Source organism: Stegodyphus dumicola, chromosome 2 (genome assembly GCF_044657685.1).
Source record: "Stegodyphus dumicola isolate Sdum_Otavi_A_Nest chromosome 2, ASM4465768v1".
NCBI classification, from domain to species: domain Eukaryota; kingdom Metazoa; phylum Arthropoda; class Arachnida; order Araneae; family Eresidae; genus Stegodyphus; species Stegodyphus dumicola.
The window spans coordinates 4,048,050-4,073,377 of NC_140769.1; the positions used below are offsets into that span (position 1 = coordinate 4,048,050).

The following is a 25,328-nucleotide window of genomic DNA, read 5'->3' on the forward strand; positions in this document are numbered from 1 at the left end:
TAGAAACCCGAGTTACAGCTCTCATATGTGAAGCTATAACAGTTCTGAATCGCCCCGCTGAAAGTGAAAAATAACGATCCCCATTCGTCGTTGTCAATCTTGGTCGACCTTGTCCAGGTCTTCTCGATATGGATCCAGTCCCTGAAACTGTCTCCACGAATTCCACACGGCACTGGGCGTTACATTGAGCTCTGTAGACACCTAAGCTGCCTTGCCTGCAGTCTACCGACGATTTTCCATCTCCCTCCATCATCATGCGTTTAACCTACTCATTTTATCTGATAAAATTAACCTAATTTTCCCCAGAAACACGGCGAATATCATGAAGTACGACCACACAAGTCACTCAAAACCTCCTCGTGCGCTTCTATTCCATCCGCTCCGCCGACACGCATGTATACGCTTACGAATTCGACTGTTAATATTTTCCCAATTCTTCGGTATCATAGTTAGTACTTTTAGTTCAATACTTTTCATAAAAATGGACACCGTTAGCAAATTCTCTTAATTTTGCATAGAAGTGTAATATGAAGATCAATATGTGAATTTTCAATTTCTCTAAGAAGCTGCATTTCCGTTGAGTATTAACTTCAGTAACAGTTATAATGGTTTTCTTTTTTAAGTTGCAGTGATTTAACCATTTTTACACGATAATTGGTAATTTTGGTCTTTTGAAGAAGTAATGTTAGCTGTTCCCAGTTACATCTGCAATCGTTAGAATGACAGATATTGTTTTCAACAATCAGATATTGTTTCCCGACACGTGGCTCAGTTACTGCCAGATATTCTATAAATATTGTAATGTTAATATTACTACATAGTGTTTTTTGGAATGTAGGTTTCTTTTAAAGAAATAATATTGTGATAGTAATCAATTCATTTTTATATTCTTATTGAAACCGGGTACTTCGGATATTAAATTACTGGTATACTTTTCCCCTCTCGATTTAAAATTAGTTAAAAATAAGGGGGGAATACGGTGTATTATAAAATACTTTTGTCATTTATTGATGTTAGTTTTCCGAACACTTGTTTAGATTTATTATTCAATGCTAAATATTTTTTGTTAATAATAAATTTATTTTCCATTTGTAAGGTATATTAAGTTTAAAATGATCAAATAGTCAAAACCGTGTATTTGAAGCAATATATCTTCTATATATATCTTCATTGCTAGTAATCTTAGTGTTCATTTTTGATTGTGTTGTATTGTTGCGTTCTACGGGTTCGTGGATTTGGAGTGATTGACAACAACACTTGATGAAGCATCAAAACACAATTTATTCGTCAAGTATTATACAGGACAGTTCCTAAGACGCATTACAGTCGTCAAAAAACTACGATAAACACGCTGAAACAATCAGAAGCACAGCCTTCAGGCTATATCAGTGAAGACAGCTTCAAGGCAAAGCACTAAAGCGCATTCCGTTCGATCGCTCTCAAGCTAATCTCTGAACTCAAAGCATCACAACTGAACTCAATATACTACTCGAGATACACTTCTACTCCGCGTACAGGCAGGATATATATAGCTATTGACTTGCCTTCGAGAACATTCTCAGGAAAATTGGTAAGAATTCGTTCTGGAATGTTCTCGCTCCGTTAATTGCATGTCGCCAAATGTTTTGTTTCGTACCAAATCTGACAACACTGTCTTTCCTTGCATCTGTGGCTGCACTAAACTTTCCTTTTAGGTCGCGTCAGCCATTTGTGACTGACACTAGACCTTTTCGTTTAGGCCTCGTCGACCGCCGCTGGCTGACAGCGTGTAACATGATATATAACTATAAAATTTACACTGTTTTATGAAATGACACAAAATTTATTTAAAATTTACTTAATTTTGATTCATGATTTGATTTTGATTCATTGGATTTCATTGAAACAAGGTAAATATAAAAACGGTTTTCCTTTACAGCTATTAAAAAATGTGACAACACTCTTTTAGTCTTTTTTCTGGCCATTACTCTACCAGCTTCTGTTGCATTTTTATCATAACATAATTTACAATAGTTTCGTACTTCAGAGGCTTTTCCCGGTTTTCTTCGGAGTTTATGTTGTCGTTTTTTAGATATTCTTGCATTTTGGGTCGATGGAATGTCTTCTTTTTCACAACTTGTAACTATCTTCTACCGCGATACCAATCACTGGCCCTACAATACCAGCGCTTTTAAGGGGACTCATACACCTTAAACCTCTCGTGATCTTCGAATATGTGACTGTTGCAAGAACTGAGATATTTTATTTATTTTAAAAGCAATTACTTCCAACTTTTTACAGCTGACTACATAATATAGCTGTTTTGGAAACTATTAACCATAAAGTTTGTGTTGCCACAAATATTTTTGTAATTTAATCCTCTTTGTGACAAAATATTTCGCCATGTTTCCACCTTGCGCGCATGATATTTTAAAAATGGCTAATGGTACATACTTGACATTTGATGGAATTCTTTATATGGGCACTACTTTCTAACTAAACCAACAATCTGATGAATATCTTAGCATTGAAAAAGTTTATGGACGGAAACATTACAATTTTTTTTAATAAAATACATTTTATAAACTCAACTCCAAATAAAATAAAAATTTAACATGAAATTTTTAGAATTTTAGGTTCACAGTAGTTTTCAAATGTTATAAAAGCTATACATTAAATATGGAATTAAATTATGAAACAGGATGTTTTAAACTGTGCGCGCAATTGGAAACATGACGAAAATTGTTGTCACAAAGTGGATTAAATTATAAAATTATTTGTGGCAACACAAACTTTCTGATTACTATTTCAGATAGCAGCTATATTATGTAGACAGCTGTAAAACGTTGGTAGTAATTGCTTTTAAAATAAATAAGTTATCCCAATTCTCGCAACAGTCACCTATTCGAACATGTTATGGGTTTTAAGGTGTATGAGTCGCCTTAAGCGACGTGCGTTGCCTGAACGGGATTGCCTAAAACATACGCATGGCGCTGAACGTGTAAATTACCGCGAATGGCCTTAGGGCGTAAAATTTAACTATCTGGTAAAAATTCTATGTAATTGTATGCAAGTATTGAAAGAAACAATTGATCTGATAAGAAATGGCTGCGACTTGTTTTGAAAATGAGGCGTAAAAGGTTACCATCGAGAATATTCCGTTTGGCATCAGTTGTACCATTATTGGCGACTTTATCGCCTGCGCCGGAGAAACGGAAAAGTGCCAGAAGAAGTTATACTAAAGGCTAAAATTATAAATAACAGGTTAATTTTAAATAAACGTAACCTTACAACGTAATTAAATAATTTACTTTTAACGAATTTTTCGTATTTCTTACGAATGTTTTGTGAACAGAAATATGCTTATTTTAATATTGTTTAAATACTCCTGTTAAAATCATTTTTTATTATCTGTTAAAATTATTCATAATTTGTACTAATAATACCCTAAATGCTTTATTAAGTTCCCGCATAATGAAAATGCAACTATTCCTTCTATGTTTTAATTAAATTTCCTTAATAAAATGCTTAATTAAATTCCTCATTCTCTCGTAGAAAGTCTTAAATTATGAACAGATGAGCACGAGAGATTTTTTAATAAATTACGTAGGAAGAAGAAGATTATGATGATCACTCAGATTAATGAATTAAGGCAAATTCCTCTTTTCAGGGCTACCGAGAGCGGAAGCTTTACATATGCGCCCAGGCACCGCTGCGGAACACTGTATGCGACTTCTGGCGCATGGTCTGGCAGCAAGGTGTGTCTGTCATCGTCATGCTCACTGGTTTGGAGGAGAACGGAGAGGTAAATGACTATTAAGATAATTTGGCAGTTATTATAGGTGATTTTAAGACGATAATTAATAAGAATTATTCTTAATAACTATTAAAATAATTATGTTTTATAAAGCAGTGATCTCTCAGACTGGCATACCGCGGGACGCATATTGCCGACAAAGCAATTTTACGTGGCCGGTGAATATATTTCCAATAAATTAATTGCCACTATTATAGCAATAATTACCACAGCAAGAATTTTTTAAAAAAAAAAAAGAGGTTTAAAATTTTAATTATTTTTATTCCAGTTTTATATTATTTTCATTGCCATTGTAAACGAACATGAGTAATGCCCCAGAAAATTTACAAATAACCCTAGTTAATTTATATTGTTATAAATATCTTATTCAAAAATTTAAAAGATACATATTTTATTACTTATTACATGCTTCGCCCTTAGGCACTGACGGAGGGATGCCCTGTGGAGGTCTTTTTAAGGAAAACTGGCTCTTATACACGTCACATATGGGAAAAACTACGAAAATGCCCATGCAGCCAGCCCGTTCGCCGGGACTGTAACCCGGACCGAACTGCTAGTATTCAGCGGCTTTTACCGCTCGGCCGCTGGTGGGCGAAAAGTATATATTTGATAAACCTTTTTACTTCCTTCTATGAAGTAAGGAAGTATTGCAATCGCGAAAAATTTTGGGTCTCAAATTTAAACGGAAATATCCATTTTGCCCGTTCCCAAATCTAATTGGAAGAATTTTTTTTTTTTTTTTTTTTTTTTTTTTTTTTTTTTTTTTTTTTTTTTTTTTTTGTGTGTGTGTGTGGGTGTGTGTGGGTGTGCGTGTGTGGGTGTGCGTGCGATATCTGTACGTATGGACAGAATAAAGGATTCTATTCCCAAACGGATTTAAAATGGATTCAAAAATATTTTTTGTGACATCGCGTACTTATGTATATGTCATGCATAACTCAAAAATGATTATCCCCAGAACTTTGAAATTTTGTACACTGGACTGCTATAACATCTAGTTTTGCACCTCCCATTGTTATTGCAATTGACTTTACCCGGCCTTTATTTTCGTAATCACTGGTCGTAGTCATATACGTTCACTTACAGAAGTGTTTTAAATGGCGAAAATATTCATGTTTTGTCAATGTCAAATTTTAAAAAATAATAATTTTGGACACATAACGAAATCTAAGTTTTAATGCAGTCCTCCGGTTCGTGTACTTATATTTTGAAAAATTTATGTTCGTTTTGAAAAATATTACAAATTTGACTAATTGACCGGAATGCTTTTTAATGTTCCTCACTACTTTGTCTACAATAAAATGTCGAGGAACCTAATGAAGTGAGTAATGATTTGCTCATTAAGTACTCATTAAGTTGCAAAAATCTTGGATAAACTTTTAACTAACAGGATAGACTTTATTTTAGCAAATAAAAAATTTATCTGAGAGAGTCAATATGGCTTCCAGAAATGTAAATCAGCCGAATTGGCGTTGCATAAGGTTGTCCATCTGATCAGGGATAAAAAGGATAAACAACGTGTAGCCCTAGTTTCATTCTATGTCCAGGATGCTTTTGATTCCATACGCTGGTCCTCTTTACTCTCCATCCTAAAAGAAATTCGCATTAACAAACAATTTTTTGATGTTATTAAAAATTATTTGTATAACAGAATTATTATCTTTAATGGTAACACTCACTGAAGAAATAAATTTGAAATATAAAATTAATCGTGGATGTGCCCAAGGTTCCTGTAGTGCTCCCCTGTTCTGGAGCCTTATAGTTAAGAAATTGTTGCATAACAACATTGTGAGTATAGAAATTGTTTGTTATACAGATGATATTTTGGCAGTTATTGTAGGTGATTTATTTGAGAAAATAGAACATTCTTTTCATGATCTCGAAGCTGCCTTCAAAAATGGAGTTCGGAAGAACAGATTTCGTTTAACTTCGCAAAAAATTAACAGTCTATTTTTCCTCAAAGTGGAAAAAAGGTTAGACATCCAAAATTGAAATTTAATCAAAAAAGCATCCAATTTATTGATAATTTAAAATATCTTGGTATTTTCATCGATGAGAAGTTGAATTTTATAACACATTTTCACTTTCTACTTGCTTAATTGCTTAAAGTAGAGTGCAATGAAGGAAACCACTGGCGGTACATTTCTTAGCCACAGCTAGCTCAATAAATAAAGGTGATTTAAATAATGCCATGTTAATTCGAATGTCAATAATCTCTTTGTGAACAACATTTCTTGTGTAGATCTTTCCATCATTTTTAAGCTCGCCTTGCAGAGGACCATCCATTATTTTTAATTTTACGTCTGTTCTTTCACGAACTCTTGAACAGGCAACATAAAGCTGACCGTGTCCAAATGCAGGCTCAGGTAAAAAACTGCCAACACGTTTAAGCGTTTGGTCCTGATACTTATGGATGGTCATAGCAAAGGCAAGTTTTGCAGGAAATTGTCTACGTCTCGATTGAAACGCTGTGCCGTGGCAACTTCACCCCATTGGCTAGTACAGTTACGTAAGCAACTCATAAACTATCGGCGACAAACAGACACTTGAGCTGCATATAATAAAGAAATTTATTTATTTCATTTTTTTTGTTTTTTCATCGTTGCCTGTTGCAAATTTCCAAATTCTATTATATGTAGATGTTAAATTTATTTATTAAATGTTAAATGCACGTGCTCTTGTATTTTTATTTTTCATTTTTTAATTTTTCCGGCTTAGCTTTCTCATAATATTCGTCACGCGCTGCACTGCACGGGGAATAAAACAATTTACAGTTACGCAAGCAACCAATAAACTATCGGCGACAAACACTTAAGCCGCATATATATAAGATTAAGAATCTGATCTAAGTTATAATAAATATCTGAGTTACAATGAATGACTATATTTGAGTTATAATATGTATTATAACTTAAATATATTGGAATTTATATTCATTATTTAACTCGGTATAATTTATTTAAATTATACTGAGTTGAGTTATAGCGAATTAACATATTCGAGTTATAATCCGAGTTATTTGAGTTATAATAAATAAACATATCTGAGTTTTAAGGAATTAACATATCTAGGTTATATAATGAATTAATATATCTAGGTTATAATAAATTAACATATCTGGGTTATAATGAATTAATATATCTGGGTTATAATGAATTAACATATCTTAGTTATAATGAATTAACATATCTGAGTTATAATGAACTAGCTGATACCCGCCCGCTTTTCTGGGCACACTATCTATATGAATGTGAAACTAGACTTCTTATATGGACGAAATGTCTAATTTCGAACTGATAATTAATGTGAATTTTTTTTAATTTAAATTCGGGAAATATAGTGCTAATTGGTGAATCTGTCATGCACAGATTTCCACATCACCCATGAGGTACTGCGTATTAGGATGCGTCGCCATTATTTAACGTTGGGGGATCCCCAGTAGGCCTACATCACGAAAATTTCCTAACATAAAACTAAGGTTTATATATATTTAACTGTTATCATAATGTTATTATCTTTGTTATCAAATTTTTTAATCAATTACAATTATTTGTCCTTGATTCTTTATGTGTGGTAATTTTTATAAATAACAACAACATTTTTATTTTTCATCACAATAATTTATTTTTCTTAATCATAACATTTATTTTCATAAAACTTATGAGAACAGTTACATATAAATGTTATTATTAACCTTATCATTTAAATCTTATTTGTATTCATTAGATAGATGCAAGTTATTTACCAATTTTCTTGATGTAGTATGATCATTTTAAAGGAAAATGCATTCATTGGCGACATTGTATTTCATATCTAGTTTTGGCAATAATAAATGAAAATTCTGAAATTGTATTTGAAAACCAAATGTATGAGAAACTTCTATTATATAACAAAAATCCATTTTGAACAAGATTTATGTAAAATCCGTTCTTAGTGCGCGTCTACATCATATAATGAGTAACTATGTAAAATTTCAAGTGAATCGGGATATATGGTTTCGGAGATCTCGTGATGAGTCAGTGGTATTTCGCTTATATATATACTATAGATTAACATATCTGAGTTATAAGGAATTATATTAATTCCTTATAACTCAGATATGTTAACTAATATGTTAGTTACATAATTGTTGTAATAAATGAGTTATACCTCTAATCTGACTTAACTGATTTAAGATAAGTTAACATACTTGATTTATAATAAATGAATTCTACCCCTAATAGGAAAAATGTGCTCTTTATTGGTCTGACGGTAAACCCTTGGAGATTAGCTACTTCAGTGTGACGCTCATTAGTTTCAAAAAGTGCTCAGACTACATTCTCAGAACTCTTCTCCTCAAATGTTCCAAGGTAAGTTCTTCAACACTTTCCAATATTAAATATTTTTCTATGATAAACAATATAAAAAGTGGTCAGTTTTGATGCCGCCCTCCTTTATTTGTCCGCGAGGCTTTCTTCAGTTGCTGAAGGAAATGAATTACTGTTGAAGAATGAATACTGTTAGAATCATGGATGGCAATGTCTGGTGACAGAAAGACCCATGAGCGCAGATTGATATTGGTTGCTGCTGTCACGCGATAGGTATCCAACCTGTAGTGGTGTCCGCCGAAAACATCTGGCAAAAACATTGCGGATGAAAACGTCGCGGAGTGAACAACACAAGAAGGTGAACAACGCATGGTGAATCTTCGAATTATGTAACTTGGCGATTTTTTGGAGAAAATTTGGCGACCAACCCTGCTACAGAAACCTGCTAGTTTTGTTTTGTTTTTTCTGAAGGGGGGCGCCATGCATGCATTTTTTTTTCCCTCAACATTTTTCCCAATAATCTGCTAGCCGAATTACGCTTATGCTAGAACTTTTATGGTACAAAAGTGCTTAATTATGACGAAGATTAGGTGCGAAATTGGGAGAAAGTGCAGAATCGCCCACTGCTTCGCGCGTTTTTAAGAATTGCACATACGCGGTATCCATGTATACGTCGACCTATTTTCACTTAAAAAAATCCCAGAATTGCACAAAAATGGCATTGCGCACACGCTTGACTTTATCCATGTACACATCGACCTATTTTCACTTAAAAAGTCAAAGAAAATTGACAAAAATCCAATTCTTCTTACTCTTGTAAAAAGCGCCAAACAAATAAGTGAGCGATTCTGCACCTTAGCAGCGAAATAGTTTCTAAGTGCTTATTAGCTAAAATCACGATCGGAATTTTCAGGAAAATGTCACATGACATGTCTCATAATCTCTCATTTCTTTGAGACAAAATAATCTGTGATTCGAACTGTGTACTTCTCAGATTATTGCTAAAGGCCTACCTAGTAACCTTTATCGCCTTACCAAAATGTCGCCAAACTACCTGTTACCATATTCCAAAGATTTGCCGAAAGCATCACAGTTCTAAACATTATCGTCGAAAATCATGACTATAACATCGCAGATATGCGTTTTTCAGACTTAAAAAGTTGTAAATGTATATTCGCATGATGATTTGTGAGCGCAAGAAGGAATAAAAAACATTTTTATATTTCATATTTTTGAGTTAACTAATAAATTTATTTGCACACTATACGTGAAATTTAGCTGCACTCTGTACATAAAAAAGTTAACTATATTATAAGAAGGCAAATGAAGTGTAAGGTTTAGTTATCACTAAAAGAACATTAGTTTAACGAAGGCGAAGGAATACGATTTTATAACTGTTTAAACAATTTTAGTAGAAATAATCTCATGCAGTTACTTAGTTTCCTTTTTCTAATCATTTTTCATCAAAAATTAACAATAAAACTTTATAAAAGATATTAGTTAATTATTAACCTTTGTTAGTTAACTATGTAAGTTTAACATTCTGTTAGTATAAGAAGCATTAATTTTGTACTCATTTTCCGTTTTTGAATGCTTAAATTTCCTTCTTATTTCTTCAGCAAAAAATGTATTTATTAATTCAAAAATGCGAAATATAAAAAGATTTCTCGTTCCTCCTCCTTGCACTCCCAAATCATTATGCGAACACGCATTTACAGTTTTTAAAACCTAAAAAGCGCTTGTTTGCCATGTTATCCTCAAGCGAGGTGCTTGTTTTTTACCACGATATTTTCGAAGACGATGTTTTAAAACTACGAGGTTTTTGAACGCAAATTCGACGCAGTGTGTTGTACCACGATGTATCAGAACTGCGATGTTTTCTTCTCACTTTCTTTTCTCCCCGTGTGTTTTGCACAACGATGTTTTCGCTTTGCGTTGATTTCTCTGCGATGATTTTGCCAGGATGTTTTCTCCTGTAACCCCTGTAGTTAAAGGAGAAAACAACAGTGCGTTCATCACATAGCCTCTAAACTCCCTCCGAGCGGATGGGGAGGAGAGGTTATACTATAAGGTATTTCTCCCACTTCCCTAGCGTGCCTTCGTGGTGTAACGGTAGCACGCTGGGCCGGTATTTCAGGGGTCCGTGGTTCGATTCCCGGCGAAGGCGGTTGCATATTTTTCATCTTTTCTGCCTCCAATTATGCTAATGTCTCTACAAGTGGCGCCCGAACTAAAAGGGTTGTGGATGATGATTCTCCGCACCCAGGATTTGGCGACTAAATCCCCTAAAACCCTAGTCGCCCTTTAAAAAGGGGAGTATATAAGGTAATTTTCCCACTTCCCTAGAGTGCCTTCGTGGTGTAACGGTAGCACGCTGGGCCGGTATTCCAGAGGTCGGTGGTTCGATTCCCGGCGAAGGCGGTTGCATATTTTTGATCTTTTCTGCTTCCAATTAACCTAATAACTCTGCAATACTAGCATTAGCATTCATCATGGAACCTAATACTTACTACCCATGTCCTGCGGCAGTTATACATTAAAGATGGGCAAAACGCAGATGTGCGGAAACGCACATGCAGCTGGCACGTTCCAGTGGAATTCGTACCCTGGACCGAACTACCAGTGTTCAACGACTTTACCGCTCGGCCGCCGGTGGGTGGCCGTTAACGGAGCAGAAGATGGCTTTGGCTTATTGGGCATTAAGAAATACGGATTTAACACCATATGACTCCTTCTCTTTAGGATATACCATAAGCCGAGTTTTGTTTCTCTTTTTCCTACACGTTTGGATAATCTTTACAAAAAAAAAAAAAAAAAAAAAGTCTTCATTACATTCAAAAGGCTGATTTTTAAACCTTTTTCAGTCGCACCCCCTTTTTATCACTGAGATTTGTTTCGCGATCCTAAACCCCCCCTAATATTTACCAACCTTTTGCGGGACCCCCATAACCATTGCGCAAACCCGACACACGCGTCAGTGAAACTGTTAGTTTTTTCATTTATATTGTAATATACTATTGCAGTTTTAGGTCATTTACTTTAATTTTAAGACATAGGACAATTTGAAAATTTTAAATAAGTAACAGACGAAATGACAGCGTCACGTACTTAACAAATAAAATGAACGTTTGCACTATTAAAAAAAATGCGTCGAAACGTTTTCGTTTCCCTCTTTGTCTGTATCGTGTTATCTTTATCTATTTTCAGGTACAGTGCTTAAAAATATTTGGTAATTGTCAAATTATTATAATAAAATAAGTTCAAGAAATTTCAAAACTGCTAAAATTTTTGGTGACCCCCTACTGCAGCTCCCGCACTTTAAGAAACTCTGGTCTAAGATGAAAGTCGAGGAACCTGGCGAACTACGTAGCGACTTATCTCTGAGTTCAAACAACTAAAAACATACACTCGAGAAGGGTTAAAATACCCTTTATTTCACTCAAATGAGAATAACAGTCTGCCTCTTATCAGGCTGTAACTGAGAATAAGGAATAAGAAACTAAACTATAATTAACTAAACGAGATTTAACCGAAGCTAGACACAATTATCTAACGTAGTTGGCCCTTAAATTAAACTAACCGGCGAATATCAATAGGCACGTATAACACGGCCGAGCGTAACAGCTTCAAGCGTGACTTAGCCCAAGGGCATACACGCGGTACTAAAAATTCCTAGCACGCTCCATCGAAGTAAGTTGAACCTTCCTTAAATACTTCTTGTAGTTGATTTTCATTCAACGCCATTCTAAAAACTCATTCTGGTAGGGAATTGTAAGTGGGAACAAGAATTGATAGGAACGGCTTCGAAATTAAATAACTGTTATAAAATTTAAATATACTTCACAAGGTGTTACGACTGTTGGCATGGAAACGCTAAGATTATAAGATATTTCTCCCACTTCCCTAGCGTCTTTCGTGGTGTAACGGTAGCACGCTGGGCCGGTATTCCAGAGGTCCGTGGTTCGATTCCCGGCGAAGGCGGTTGCATATTTTTCATCTTTTCTGCTTCCAATTAACCTAATGACTCTACAAGATGTATGTCGAAAAACCTTGACTATCGGATTGATATTATTGTGTTAGAAAAAGGTCACACATAGAATATTTATAATTTAGCCATGTAATCTTCAGGTGACATTTGTGTAAAAAAATTTCAGCCGTGCTACTAAAACTGAAGTTACTGTAAAATTGCAAGTCTCTCTTTCTTTAAAACTACTTCTGTGCAAAAATATGCTTGTGAAGACCACTATAAATAATATTCTATTTTAATATCTTGAACCATTTTTTGGATTTATGAACTTCAGATTTATTTTAACCTCTCTCTGTAGAGTGTTTATTGGATGTTTACGCTTTTGGAACTAGCGGAAGTACCCGATGTCAGTTAAGTTAGATTCTGAGTAATGAATCTAACCATAGAGTACCGCTGTAATCCTTCTCTGATAACGATGCAAAGAATACGATTCATAGTCGTATATTTCTCAGTCTGATGCGATATGGAACCCACGTAAGAAATTTCCATAGAAAAATAAACTAATTCTCTCTCCTTATAGCAACGACACGCAGTTTTTAATGATTTTCGTCTCTCTAATCAAATAATCGTAAAATCTCAAGTTCCGTCCAATATTTCACCTATATTCAATTTTAGTTGATTAAATGTGGCAAAAGGTGGATCACAATTGATCAGAAATCAATAACGCGAACAAACACACACACAAACAGGCATTCTTCTATTAGATTTTGTAAAACTATTTGTAAACTCTGTAATTTGTATTCTATATAGATTTTGTAAAACTTACAAATTGTTGATTAACAAGCTATGCGATTTGAAAGCGAGCGGTAGCAATAGTTTTCGAAATAAAGCATTTTATCTCCAATGCGCGAGACTGTTGCCGCTCGGAAAAATGAGTGATTTCAATTAAAATCTGGGCTGATTAAAGTCGTACGAAAATGGGAATATTCGAAATGGCTTCTCACGAATTTTTGAAATCGGGAATAATGTATTATTTAATGTTTGGCTATGCTATTTTTATTTTGATGTAAAGCTTAGAAATTTTTTATTAACAAACTCTACGATTTGAAAGCGAGCAGTGGCAACACTTCTCGAAATATAGCAGAGTTTTATATCCAGCGTGGGAGACTGTTACCACTCGGAAAAATGAAGGGAAAAATTAGCGTTTTAAGAATTCTGAATTAATATCTCTGATTTTGGCCTTTTTTGGGGTGGGAAGTGGACGTCGAGCCAGAACCCAGAAAAGAATTGTAAAAAGTTTGGTGACGATAGCTATAGCAGTGAAGTCGCGAAAGAACATACATTCTTCTTTATATATACATATCCCGTTGCGTTGTCTCTGCTTACTACTTTGGAAATAATTTCGACGATACTTTCTATATAAATAATGTCAATGATAAAATAAATATAACTGATAAATATTGCAAACAAAAAATAGATATTTTCCGCAACCAAGAGTTCCTCGCAAATTAGATAAACTAAAAACATCCTAAATTGCGTATTTACTTAATAAGACTTGAGATTGCCGAAGGTTAAGCCATAAATCTTCTCATTTGGGAACTTCATTTTCCTCTGATTAGTCAAAGTCTTAATGTTCTCTTGCAATTATTTTTCTCATGTATTATCAATTATCAGAGCTTAATGGAATTGACTGATGTCAGTATGACGTGTTGGAGTGCAATTTTAGCGAGCTGATAATAGGCTTTGCTAAAACTTCGTAGTTACTAATTGCCACTTCAGCGTCTAATTGAAAAGCAACTTTCGTAGTTCTTAAAGACAGTAAAAACAAGTCTTGTATCCTTGGAGGTGTCTAATAAGATGAGATTAAAGCCAATTATCAAAGAACTAAAGAAAACTGGTGAGAAAATAACTAGACGCTTTATCTTACTAAAAATGAGTGCATGATTCAAGTCATTTCAAATAGAGTGTACCTTCAAGCATCCAAGCTAAATGGGACTTCAGTAAATTCGGATATTCAAAAAATTCGGATTAACTGCGATGCTCATTTTCTGTACGAGAACTATATGTTTAATAAAATTCAAGTGGGAGATGAAATGCATTTATTTTTTCATTTATGCTATTTTATTTTGATGAATATTTTATAGTTGAGGAGAAAAAGCAAAAATGAGATTTTAGTAAATTCGGATGTTCAAAAAATTCGGATAATTGTAATGCACATTTTGTATTTAATGTAATAATTTAATGTAATGCAAGTGGGGAAATTTCTTTCTTTTATACTGTTTTGTTTTGATAAATATTCCATAGTTGAGGAGAAAAAACAGCTAAATAAGACTTCAGTAAGTTCGGATATTAAAAATTTCGATAAATGCAATGCTCATTTTCTGCATGAGATATTTAATGTAATGCAAGTGGGAGATTTTTATTTCTTTCTTTTCTGCTGTATTATTTTGATAAATATTTCATAGTTGAGGAGAAAAAAAGGCTAATAAGCCTTCAGTACGTTCAAGATGTTAAAAATTTCGTGCGATTGCAAAGCTCATTTTCTGTAAAAGAATTCCCTATTTAATCTAATGCAGGTGGGAGAATTTTATTTCTTCGTTTATAATGTTTTATTTTGATAAAAATTTCATATTTGAAGAGAATAAAAGGCTATATGAGTCTTCAATATATTCGGATAATTTCGATTTTACTTTCCATAGGAGAATTACCTGTTTTGTAAGGATCTTAAGTTTTACTAACGTTTATTTTATTTTAAATCTTTATTATCACTTCTTATTTTCTACTTCCGGCCAGAATTATAAGCGTTAAGGTTTTTATGCAAAGTTTGTCTGGCGAACGCCAAGTATTTAAGTTGTGGCTTTTTGCCAAGCGAGAGAGAGGAAGCAGTGAGTCGAAGCAGGCCGCTTACCTTAGAAGTTACGCAGTTGCTGTTTGCCTTCCAGGCCAGAGGTTTTAATCCTCTTGATAATTTTTAAACGTATTGTAGTGTTCACAGTTCTCTGTACTACATACGCTTCCTGTTAATATAAGGCCAATCTTCCACGTATATTATTTTAAAGTTAAATTAGAGTTTAGTTCTATTTTTATACTTTTTACGTTTTGACCCCAAGTAGCGGGTCGGTGTATTCCGAAGTACGGAAGTCATTGTAAATAGAGAAAAATAAAGGGTTTTGTATACCCTTCTTGTGTATCCTGTTTACTTCCCACAGTTTTGAACATAGCTTTAGTAAGCTCTCTGTTCCGAGTCAGGTCCTTGCATGTTCCCGAAGAAAGTTAGAAGGAACATTGAACCTGATAGTTTAATGTACTAAAAGACGGGTAATTTTATTTCTTTCGTTTATGCTACTTTATTTTGACAAATACTCCATAGTTAAGGAGAAAAAAAAGACTGAATAAGACTTCAGCAAGTTCGGATATTAAAAATTTCGTATAATTGCGATGCTCATTTTCTGTAGGAGAATTAGTTATTCGATGTATAATGCAAGTGGGAGAATTTTCTTTCAGTGTTGTATTATTTTGATAAATATTCTATAGTTGAGAAGGAAAAAAGGATAAATGAAACTTCAGCATATTCGGATAATTTTGATGTTTACTTTCTATTGGAGAATTGCCTATTTAGTGTAATGCAAGACGGGTAATTTTATTCCTTTCCGTCGTGCTGTTTTATTTTGACGAATATTCCCCAGCTGAGGAAAAAAGTTTCATTTTAATAAAATAAAACAAAAGAGCCAGAGTATAAGAAAGCCAGATAAGAAAAATTAATAAATTTAGCTTTTATTTACCTAAACACGCAATCCATTTCAAATGAAGCAATTTATTGAAACTAATATCGTGAGACAAAATTCCAGAGAAAGATGCATATAATGCTTATTTAATTTATTTTACGGAGTACTAGACAAAATCTCAGAGAGCAAACAAAGAATGATAAGTCTATATATATATTATAATGAGCTCTAACATCTCGTATTTTTTGGTAGCATAAAATGTACGAAAACGTCTTAAGACTTAAAGTGAATTATCAGTACATCTTATAAAGTACACAGACTGAAAAATGTATAAGAACCCTTTTATTTAACTCAGTTTTAAAAGCTAACAGAAGGCACCACTCGTGCTTACAGAAGCCAGTATATATGGCTTAAATCAACGGTACTGAACTTGACTAAAGTAAGTTAGCCTAACGGCTACACAAATAGAGCGCAAGTTCGCTCTGACTTAAAGTCGGCGTGGCAAGCCTAATGGCGAGAATAGCTCAGTATTGCAGAAACTACTCTCAAGAGCAACGTGGATGTCAATAGGCAGAACACGCTCTAATTCTACTTTCTAAAACTTCCTTCGAAGATTATCTCCTTTCTACCTCATTGAAATGTAACACGAGCTAGAAATTTACATTCTGGCAGGAAAATGGAAAACGAGGATGACATGAAAGCAAATTAACATGAAATAACTGGTTAAAGAACTAAATGAAACTTTACAGAGCAACTGCATTTCTATTAATTTTAATAGCTACAAATTCCCAGAGCATTTTAGACCGGTTAATATTTGCTGCAAAATTCATCTAACTATGTATATTGCGTGTTACTTTCCAACATTAATCATATTCGAGCAAAAGAAATAAATTGAGAACGAGGTTAATTTTATTTCCGCTCGAAAAAAATAACAAGAGGACCAGATAACTAGAATTTCGAATCACTGGTGTCCGGATAGCTAAAGTTTTTCTACTGTAAATTCGAAATGTAAGAAAAGAGTCTTAATCCATTATTTTGCGTACATTGGATAATAACAAGGAAACTTTTGAAAATCTTAAGTAATTCTCTCCCAATGTGATATGTATGTATACATCGTTAGAAACAGCTTTTATAACTATAATCATACTGTAAATGTACACCGAGCAAAAACAAAAAATGGAACAGTTCTATATCTCCCGTTCTACTGGTCCGATTGGCGAAATTCAAATTGCGTTTTTCATGTCTCGAAAGCGCGGCTTAGGATATATATATAGCATTGCTCTAATACAGGTATTTTGACACAAAATTGGACTTTTTCTAAATGCCATGACGAATTTTTTCCATATTTCGATTCTGTGACTCAAATTATGCCTAAATATTAAATTTTGTAAAAATCGTGCTAGAAGTTTTTTAAAATTAGCTCTAAAATCTTTAACTCCTCAATGTTAATTGAATTTGTTATATATTTGTTAATATCTCTTTTTTTTTATTAAACTTATTTGATTCTTTCTTCATTCGTATAAAATTCGCCTATTTATTTATTTATTTTTAATATTGGTATTTTTAAATAATTTTTATAAATTTTTTGAAAAAAAATTTTAATTATGACCTATAACATTTTTAACATCATCTTAAAGTAGATGTATTTCTAGGTACAGCTGCAAAAAATTAAGGTTTTTTATTCGAAATCGTCTAAGATATACGGGAATTCACTTTTTGGCGCGTTTTGAAATTTTGTATATTTGTTATAAGCGATAATAACGCCAAATTTGGTTACGCGTTTTGTTAAAATTATACGAAAGTATGAACGATGACTTTTTCCCGCTCGTCTACAATGAAAAAAGAAAAGGAAAGTAGGTTGCTATAAATTAAGAAGTTCGCCAAGTGGTACAAGTGGTTTGTACCATTCTTGGTACAAACTGAAAGAAAAAAACATGCCAAGATAAATTTTTGAATTTCTCCGTAAATTTCGCGCCAAATTGTACAAAATTTAATATTTAGGCATAATTTGAGTCGTAGAATCGAAATAGGAAAATATTTGGCATGTCATTTCAGAAAAAAACCCATTGTGTCGAAACACCTGTATTAGAACAATGCTATATATATATCTAATATATATCCTAAGTCGCGCTTTCGAAACATGAAAAACGCAATTTCAATATCGTCAATTGGACCAATAGAACGGGAAATATAGAACTGTCTTTTTTTTTTCTCCTGCGCAGTGTACATAAAAATTTTAGTTGGATGTGTTATAAATTATTTCAGTTACGTACACATAACGTTTCTAGTGTTATTAATAAATAAAAGTTTTATGCTGTATTTGTTAACCAATCCGGTTATGATTTGAAAAATAAAAATTATTTATCGTCACATAAAGGTTTTGATCACGTGGTTAGAGTACATCCCTGAATACCCCCTAATTTCCTAAATGCATCCTCCCAAGTGCTTGTTGTCACATTCCAGTATATCCCCACGATATTTTCGCTAAATCCCCTTGGCAATGTGCGAGATGTTGTAATGATTTAAAGTTCTACTTACAACATTCTGAGGATATCCTGGAATACTAGCTAACTTCCCAAACGCATCCATCCAAATGCTTAAAATAAAATTCCACGTCATCCACAGTAAGTTCTCGCTAGGTTCCCTTGAAAGTATACGGGACGTTGTGAAGATTTAAGATATTATATCCTCATGATATCTTGGAGTACCCTTTCGTGGCCAAAAGTTGTCCTGTCTAATATCAACACTGCAGATATAATCTGTCGGTAGCATAGAAATTAAATTAAAAACCTTACGTCTCATACAAAGCTGTGCGAATGATCCATTGCATTGTTTTAGTTATTGTTACTATAAAACAAAATTAAGTTTTTACTTTTCTGTTGCATCATATTCGACAACTTTGGAATTATACATATTTTTAGCCCAGAAGGACTATTAATTTCGTTTTGGCATTTTGTGCCGTTTCACTATACACAGCATTGCAAATTGTTGCCACCCAATATTATCGCCCTGTATTATGTTTAAAGAAATTAAATAATGAAGAATCTTCAGAATTGCATGTATGTTACTCGCATTGTGATAAAACAATGGTACCTAGAGTTATTGAATTTTGAACAACGTAATCCTCCACCCGAATATGGGCACCTGGAAGACCAAATTTTGAATTTGTTTTATTGTCTATTTCATATTTTATATTTCATATTTATATTTATATATCATATTTCATATTTATAAAGAATTTAACGAATTTTTGACTAAGAAACTCAAAGATTTCAAAGCGAGCAATGGCAACACTGTACGGAAGAAAACGAAAAGCTTTTTATCTCCAGCGCGCGAGACTGTGTATCGGAAATTCTAAAGATATGTTGTCTTTTTGAAATACTTTGCGATATTGCTGTTGAATTGAATTTTAGGGTTTAAGTGCGAAGAGCATGATATTCAATAAGGTAACATAAAAAAAGTTTTAAAAAAGCTCCCTTTGGGCGTAATATAAAATCTGAAAACTTCCAGATTTTTATATTTTTACTTTATTTTCATCTTTTTATTCTCAAAGATACGTTATAAATCTAATTATTTATGCGCGCGTATAGATATTGTTGCATTCTACGGGTTTGTGGATTTGGAGCGATTGACGATAACGCTTGATGCAGAATCAAAACACAATTTATTCGTCAGTATTTCGCAGGACAGTTCCCAAAGACGCAGTAGCAGTCGTCAAAAAACTACGATAAACACACTGAAATAATCAGGAGAAGGCTATAACTGTGAAGACAGCTTCACGGCAAAGCACTAAAGTGCAGCTCCCGTCTCAAGCTGAGTTCAAAACACTGAAGATAAAACTGCTACTCCGCGTACAAGCAGAGTTTCTATAGCTTTTGACCTGCCTTCGAGAACAATCTGGGGCAAACCGGTTAGAATTCATTCCAGAATGTTCTCGCTCCCTCTATAGCATATGGCCAATTTTGTCATCAAATGGCCGATTTTGCGCCAAATCTGTCAACCCTAAACCCGTTTTGGGAAGCTATCTTACCGCAGCTGGGGATTTCTCAACAATATGAATATAAAGTTATAATGTTAATTTTAATTATTCATAAAATAGTTATTTAAAATTCAGTTTCATTGGGTTGTTCGAAAGATTATTTGTTTAGTATTGTTTATCATCCAAATAAAACTGAGTTCCTTGTTGCTGTTAGATTAATTACACAGCAGAATCAACTGTGAAAAACTGTTGGAAGAGCTTGGAGACAGCCATAGAAGTCTTGATTGAGCCAACAAAATGAGATTTCATTGCTGCTTAATATTTAAAAGCCCATGAGGAATTTTAAGGGCTCCTGAACAACAATGGTTTCAAGAACAGATTATCAATGTGCTTTGTTATTCCGACACGGTTATATCGGGTGGCCCAAGAATTCAAAGCAAGTGAGGCCCGCCAGCGGCCGAGCGGTAAAGTCGCTGAACACTGGTAGTTTCGACCTAGGATCGATTCCAATCGAACGGGCCCGCTTCGTGGTTTTCCCCATTTGTAACATGTATATGAGCCAGTTTCCCTTAGAAAATTCTCCAGGAAGGTATACCCTAGGCAGATAGCCATCGCGTGCTTTCCATAATTAAATAAACCAAACCAAATCCCACTCAAAGTGAGTGGGTTTTAATTTAGTGATGTCTTTAGTGTTCGGTACGGTTTATCTTGAGCCCATTTGTAACATGTATATGAGCCAGTTTCCCTTAGAAAATTCTCCAGGAAGGTATACTCTAGGCAGATAGCCATCGCGTGCTTTCCATAATTAAATAAACCAAACCAAATCCCACTCAAAGTGAGTGGGTTTTAATTTAGTGATGTCTTTAGTGTTCGGTACGGTTTATCTTGAGTCTGCTTTACAGTTAATGTACTCTTCACTTGCTTTATGTTCGGTTTACTTTCGACTACCCTGTAATAGTCGACCTTGATTTTAATTTTTAAAAAAACGGTATGTACTGTTTTAAGTCCATCTTTGCTAAATAGTATCACGAGAAAAGAGGAATGAATCTTCCAACATCTGTCTTGAAAGTGAATAATTGTTTGAACTGTGTCACCACTTAGCAGCATTTATTTCTTCCTTTTAGAATGAGGAGGTGTGCCAACGTGAGGTGCTACACTTCCACTTCCTGATGTGGAGTGATTTTCTGAGCCCTGGCCAACCATCCTGGCTCCTGAGGTTCATCAAGAGGGTGAATGAGCATTATTCTCCAGACAGGGGACCTTTACTTGTCCATTGCAGGTATCTTCATGTCTTCGAGTTCCATTTTTGTACCTGAAAAGATAGCATTTTGAATTAGTGTATCAGAATACTTTTGTCTTTTTGAACAGCGAAGGAGTCGGTCGCACGGGTACGTACGTTGCCATTGATTCCTTGAGTCAGCAGTTGGACGAAGAGGGTATAGTCGACATCTTCGCCTTCGTCACACACCTCAGGTATCACAGGAATCATCTCATTCGGACGTTGGTAAGAAAACGCTTCATTTATTAGCAATCTAGAATCTTTCTTCCCGTAAATACTTTTTTTCGTGTGTGTATAAATTCTGTAAGATATGTCTACAGTTGTAAGTGAAGGTTCTTTCCATAGGCCAACAATATTTTGTACAAAGATTTCAGCTAATAAAATTTTCTGTTCGAGAGTATCTACAAGTAGTTTACAGAGCTTTTAAAAGTGACATCAGTCTTTTGTCCGTAGAGATTGGATTTTTTTTGAAGCTGGAGACATGAAAAATTAGCAATGCCCTCGCCGGGACTGTAATCTGGACTTCTCGAATATGCGTTGAGTGTGCTACTGTTACACCATGAAGGCATGCAGGAAGGAAGTAGAAAATACCTTATAAAATTGTTATCTTTAGATGCCTGAAAAAATGATAAGGAATAAAGATTTAAATAAAATAGCATGCAGTAAACTCAAGTGTTTAAACAAATCACTGCCAGTGACGAAAGCTTATGTTTTGCTTATAACCGAGAGGAAGACTTATTAGCCCTTTGACTACTAATGTGACATATATATCCGGTTAAAAGTTTAAAAATTACTGCTGGGTTAAAAAGTACTTCGAATGTACTGAATGTTGGAGATCCCCTTCCAGTAGTTGGAAAATCAAGACGCCGGGTGTGCTCGTTGTACACAAATGAACATAAAGAAAAGAACGCATATGAGCTGCCCAATGTATGATGTTGAGTTATGCAAAGAATGCCGATACGATAAAGTACGATGAAGTCGATCACTTTGTGCAGGGCTGGATTCAGACTTGATAAGGCCCTGAGCTATTTGAGGTATGGGGGCTCTTTATAAGTCCAGATATTCTATGTCAGTGCCAAATATGATTTTCAGATACCTAGAAGGTTTTGGAGGGACTCCAAGAAAACGAGGGCCGAAGCTATAGCTTATACGTAAATCCTGCACTGGCTACGTGTGTGACCTATGCATCTCACCGTTAACTACGGCTGGGACATATGTGTCCCAGCATTTGGCTTGAAAACCGTTAGTTAAAAAAATCCCAAATGCTGAACGGGTAACAAACTTTTTTTTTTTTCCAATTTTTAGTCAAAGTGTTAGAAAAGGCAGTAGTTTTTTATTATTGATTTGCACAGTGCAACTATCTTCAAGACTGTATTTGCAAAGGAAAGTGTAAGTTTTATTGCAAATTAAGGAAAAGGGGGATGTAAAGGAAAGAAGAATGTTATTTTTATCATCCTCTTCTCCATTGGGTTTAACATCTTTCGAGCTAATTCCTTGAAAATCAGATGTTAGCCTATAAGACACAATTTTGACAGTGATTCTGAAATTCAGATGCATATAATCGTAGAATGAAAGGGTATTTCAGCAGACGATTTCAACGAACGCATTTCAAGGTCTACATAATACCAAAAAGTATACAGAATTAGAAGAAATGTATCCTTTCCGTTTTCTTCTAAAATTGCCTTCTTCGAATGTTTTTTTTTTTTTTTTTTTTTCCCCATGAATTTAGTGCTAAAACATAAAACATTGTAGATGTATTGTAAATGTGCTCGTTTAAAAGGAAATTGTGATTTAAAATTTTGATTGATAAAAACGTTTGCAGATGTTTACTCTTTAATAATTTTTCAATCTCTTGCATAAAGTTTCTGATGAAAATATTACAGCATGTTTTAGAAAAACGTCAGAAGCAGTCTAAAGGTAATTGTAATGAAAACCTTTTTTTTTTTTTCCAGGAATGTTTTTTTTCTAATAACCTCAAGGAATAAATGCTAGCTAATAACATTGCAGTAAAAATATAGCAAACGAAAACATCGTGGTAAAAAGAAAAGCAAGAAGAAAATTTCATAATTTTAAATCGTCGCAGAAAATAAAGTGGTGATAAAATTTCGCAGTTTAAAAAGATCTTCGTGTGAAGCTGGTTTGGTTTATTTGATTATGAGAAAGCACGCGAGGGCTATCTGTTTCAGGAAGGGACACCTTAGTGAACGATTTTGTGAGCGAAACTGACTCGTATGCATTTGCACATGAAAAAAGCCATAGAAACATCCGTACAGCCAGCTCCTTCGTCTGAAATCGAACTCAGATCGGAGGGCCGTAGTAATAAACAGCATGGTAAAAAAACAAAATATCTACAAAGCATTGCAGAAATATGCACTTTATTCGTTCAGGACGTTCAGAGTTCCGTGAAAAATATATTTGGGACCACAGTATTATTTTGAGTACAGCGAATTACTGTATTCCTGCAATGCAGCAGATAACTGGATTTTATATTTTCTCTCCAGTTAAAATCCAGTGAACTGTTTCATAGCGATCACTCTCCCAAGTCAATCACCTGTGAAAATAACAACTGTTTCTGAAAAAAATAAATTAACATCTTAACTAAACATCACCTTCCTAGGATGGCCTCTTCTACAGAAGTCTAAAATCTTCTAAAACTGTGAGAATTCGTCTTAGAGAGGATTCATTGTACTCAAAATAACAATACAGTAGCAAAAAATATGTTTCACAGAATTGTTAACATCTTAAATACATAAAATGCATGCTTCTGCGATGTTTTTTTCGCTTCAGCTTTCTTTGCTTCTATATATTTTTACCGCGATGTTTTCAAATTGCGAAATTTTGTTACCAGTTTATATTCTATGACGATATTTTGTACAGCGATGATTAAGAACTGCGAAGTTTTCTCCTTGCCCCCCCCACACACACACACACCACACCATAATGCTTCTTTGCTTTTTTTGACGATGTATTTTCCTGCGTTGTTCTTTTTGCGGCGTTTCCTTTCGCAATGTTTTTGTTGCAATATTTTCACCTATAACCGGGGGATCAAGAATGCAGGCAAAGAGACTTTACCGAGACACCTTATCTGTATGTAGAATATTTAAATTGCTCTGTCAATAAATTAAAAAATTACCAAGCGCAAGCTTACAAAGCTGTGTGCAGTATTTTGTAAATATTCACAAAGCCTATTCAGAGCACAAGTTAGATAACGTATGTGTTCTTGAATACATAAAAGTTAATATGCTTAGACGACTGGCCGTTTATTACTTCAAAACTTCTAACTTTAAATGATTAGCCAGCAGGACAATAAAATTAAGCATTTATGTGTTATCTCCATATTATAATTTGTATTTCCGTGTAACTGAAAATTATAAAATTAGTAAAGAACTACAAGTTTTTAAACTATACAGCACACATCACACAGGTGCCAAAATTTTATTAAATAAATAAACTTAATGTTTCTAAAATACCAATTACAGATTATTTCATTGAATACGATTGATTTATTTTATTGAATACTCTTATACTATTTCGCACATTCGTCTTTTCGTTTCTTTAGTTAATATTGGAATATAAGCAAATTAAGTGAAAAATACAATTCATATATCTGGTAGTGTTCCTTCGATTGCTATGTGGTAATCATCATATTTAATTACTGCTTGTAAATATTTATTAGCATTTATCATTGCTTTCTGCCAATGATTATTTTTTCTTTCTATTAATTCTTAATATTATTTGGGTAAAAAAGAAAGTATTAATAATTTGTATCACTTTCCGAGATGTAATATATGAATATATGAATTACTTATTTATGACTGTTGACTTAATGTTATGTTGTTTTTCTCATGCAAATTAGTTCAAAGATCATTCGGCGATAAACTAACGTGGTTGCCGCTAATTGGCCAATGACGTAGTCTCGGGGGGTTGGCTTGTGCATTGAATGATCCGATGTTGAAATTCGGAAAGGCGAGGGAAGTTCGCTAGTTTTCTTTTCACTTTTGTTGTTATTAATGTAAAGGCTACTAACGTTCATTATGTTTTAATAAGTTAAACACAAAAAGTTCTATATTTTTACACTCAAAATTCAGGCTATGAAATAAAGATTAGTTTTATTTTAGTCCCGGCATTTATTTATATTTAAGTAGGCAAAGTATGCTTTTGCGATTGTTCCAACGCAACTATGCCGTAAAATGCACTTAAAAAGGAATGCTGAAAAATAAAATACGATAATACAAAAATACGCAATAGACAGACACTGACAAATGGGTTACACAT

General features: G+C 34.0%; 1 protein-coding gene across 1 annotated transcript in view; it reads left to right on the forward strand.

Annotated features, from left to right (window-relative positions):
• Window positions 1-25,328, forward strand: part of LOC118187605 (tyrosine-protein phosphatase 69D-like) — a 393,140-nt gene that overhangs the window by 334,427 nt on the left and 33,385 nt on the right. Inside the window, exons 16-19 of the mRNA XM_035357863.2 lie at window positions 3,650-3,784; window positions 8,020-8,145; window positions 20,899-21,053; window positions 21,143-21,278. Of these exons, the coding sequence (XP_035213754.2) occupies window positions 3,650-3,784; window positions 8,020-8,145; window positions 20,899-21,053; window positions 21,143-21,278 (552 nt within the window). The remainder of the gene's footprint in view (window positions 1-3,649; window positions 3,785-8,019; window positions 8,146-20,898; window positions 21,054-21,142; window positions 21,279-25,328) is intronic.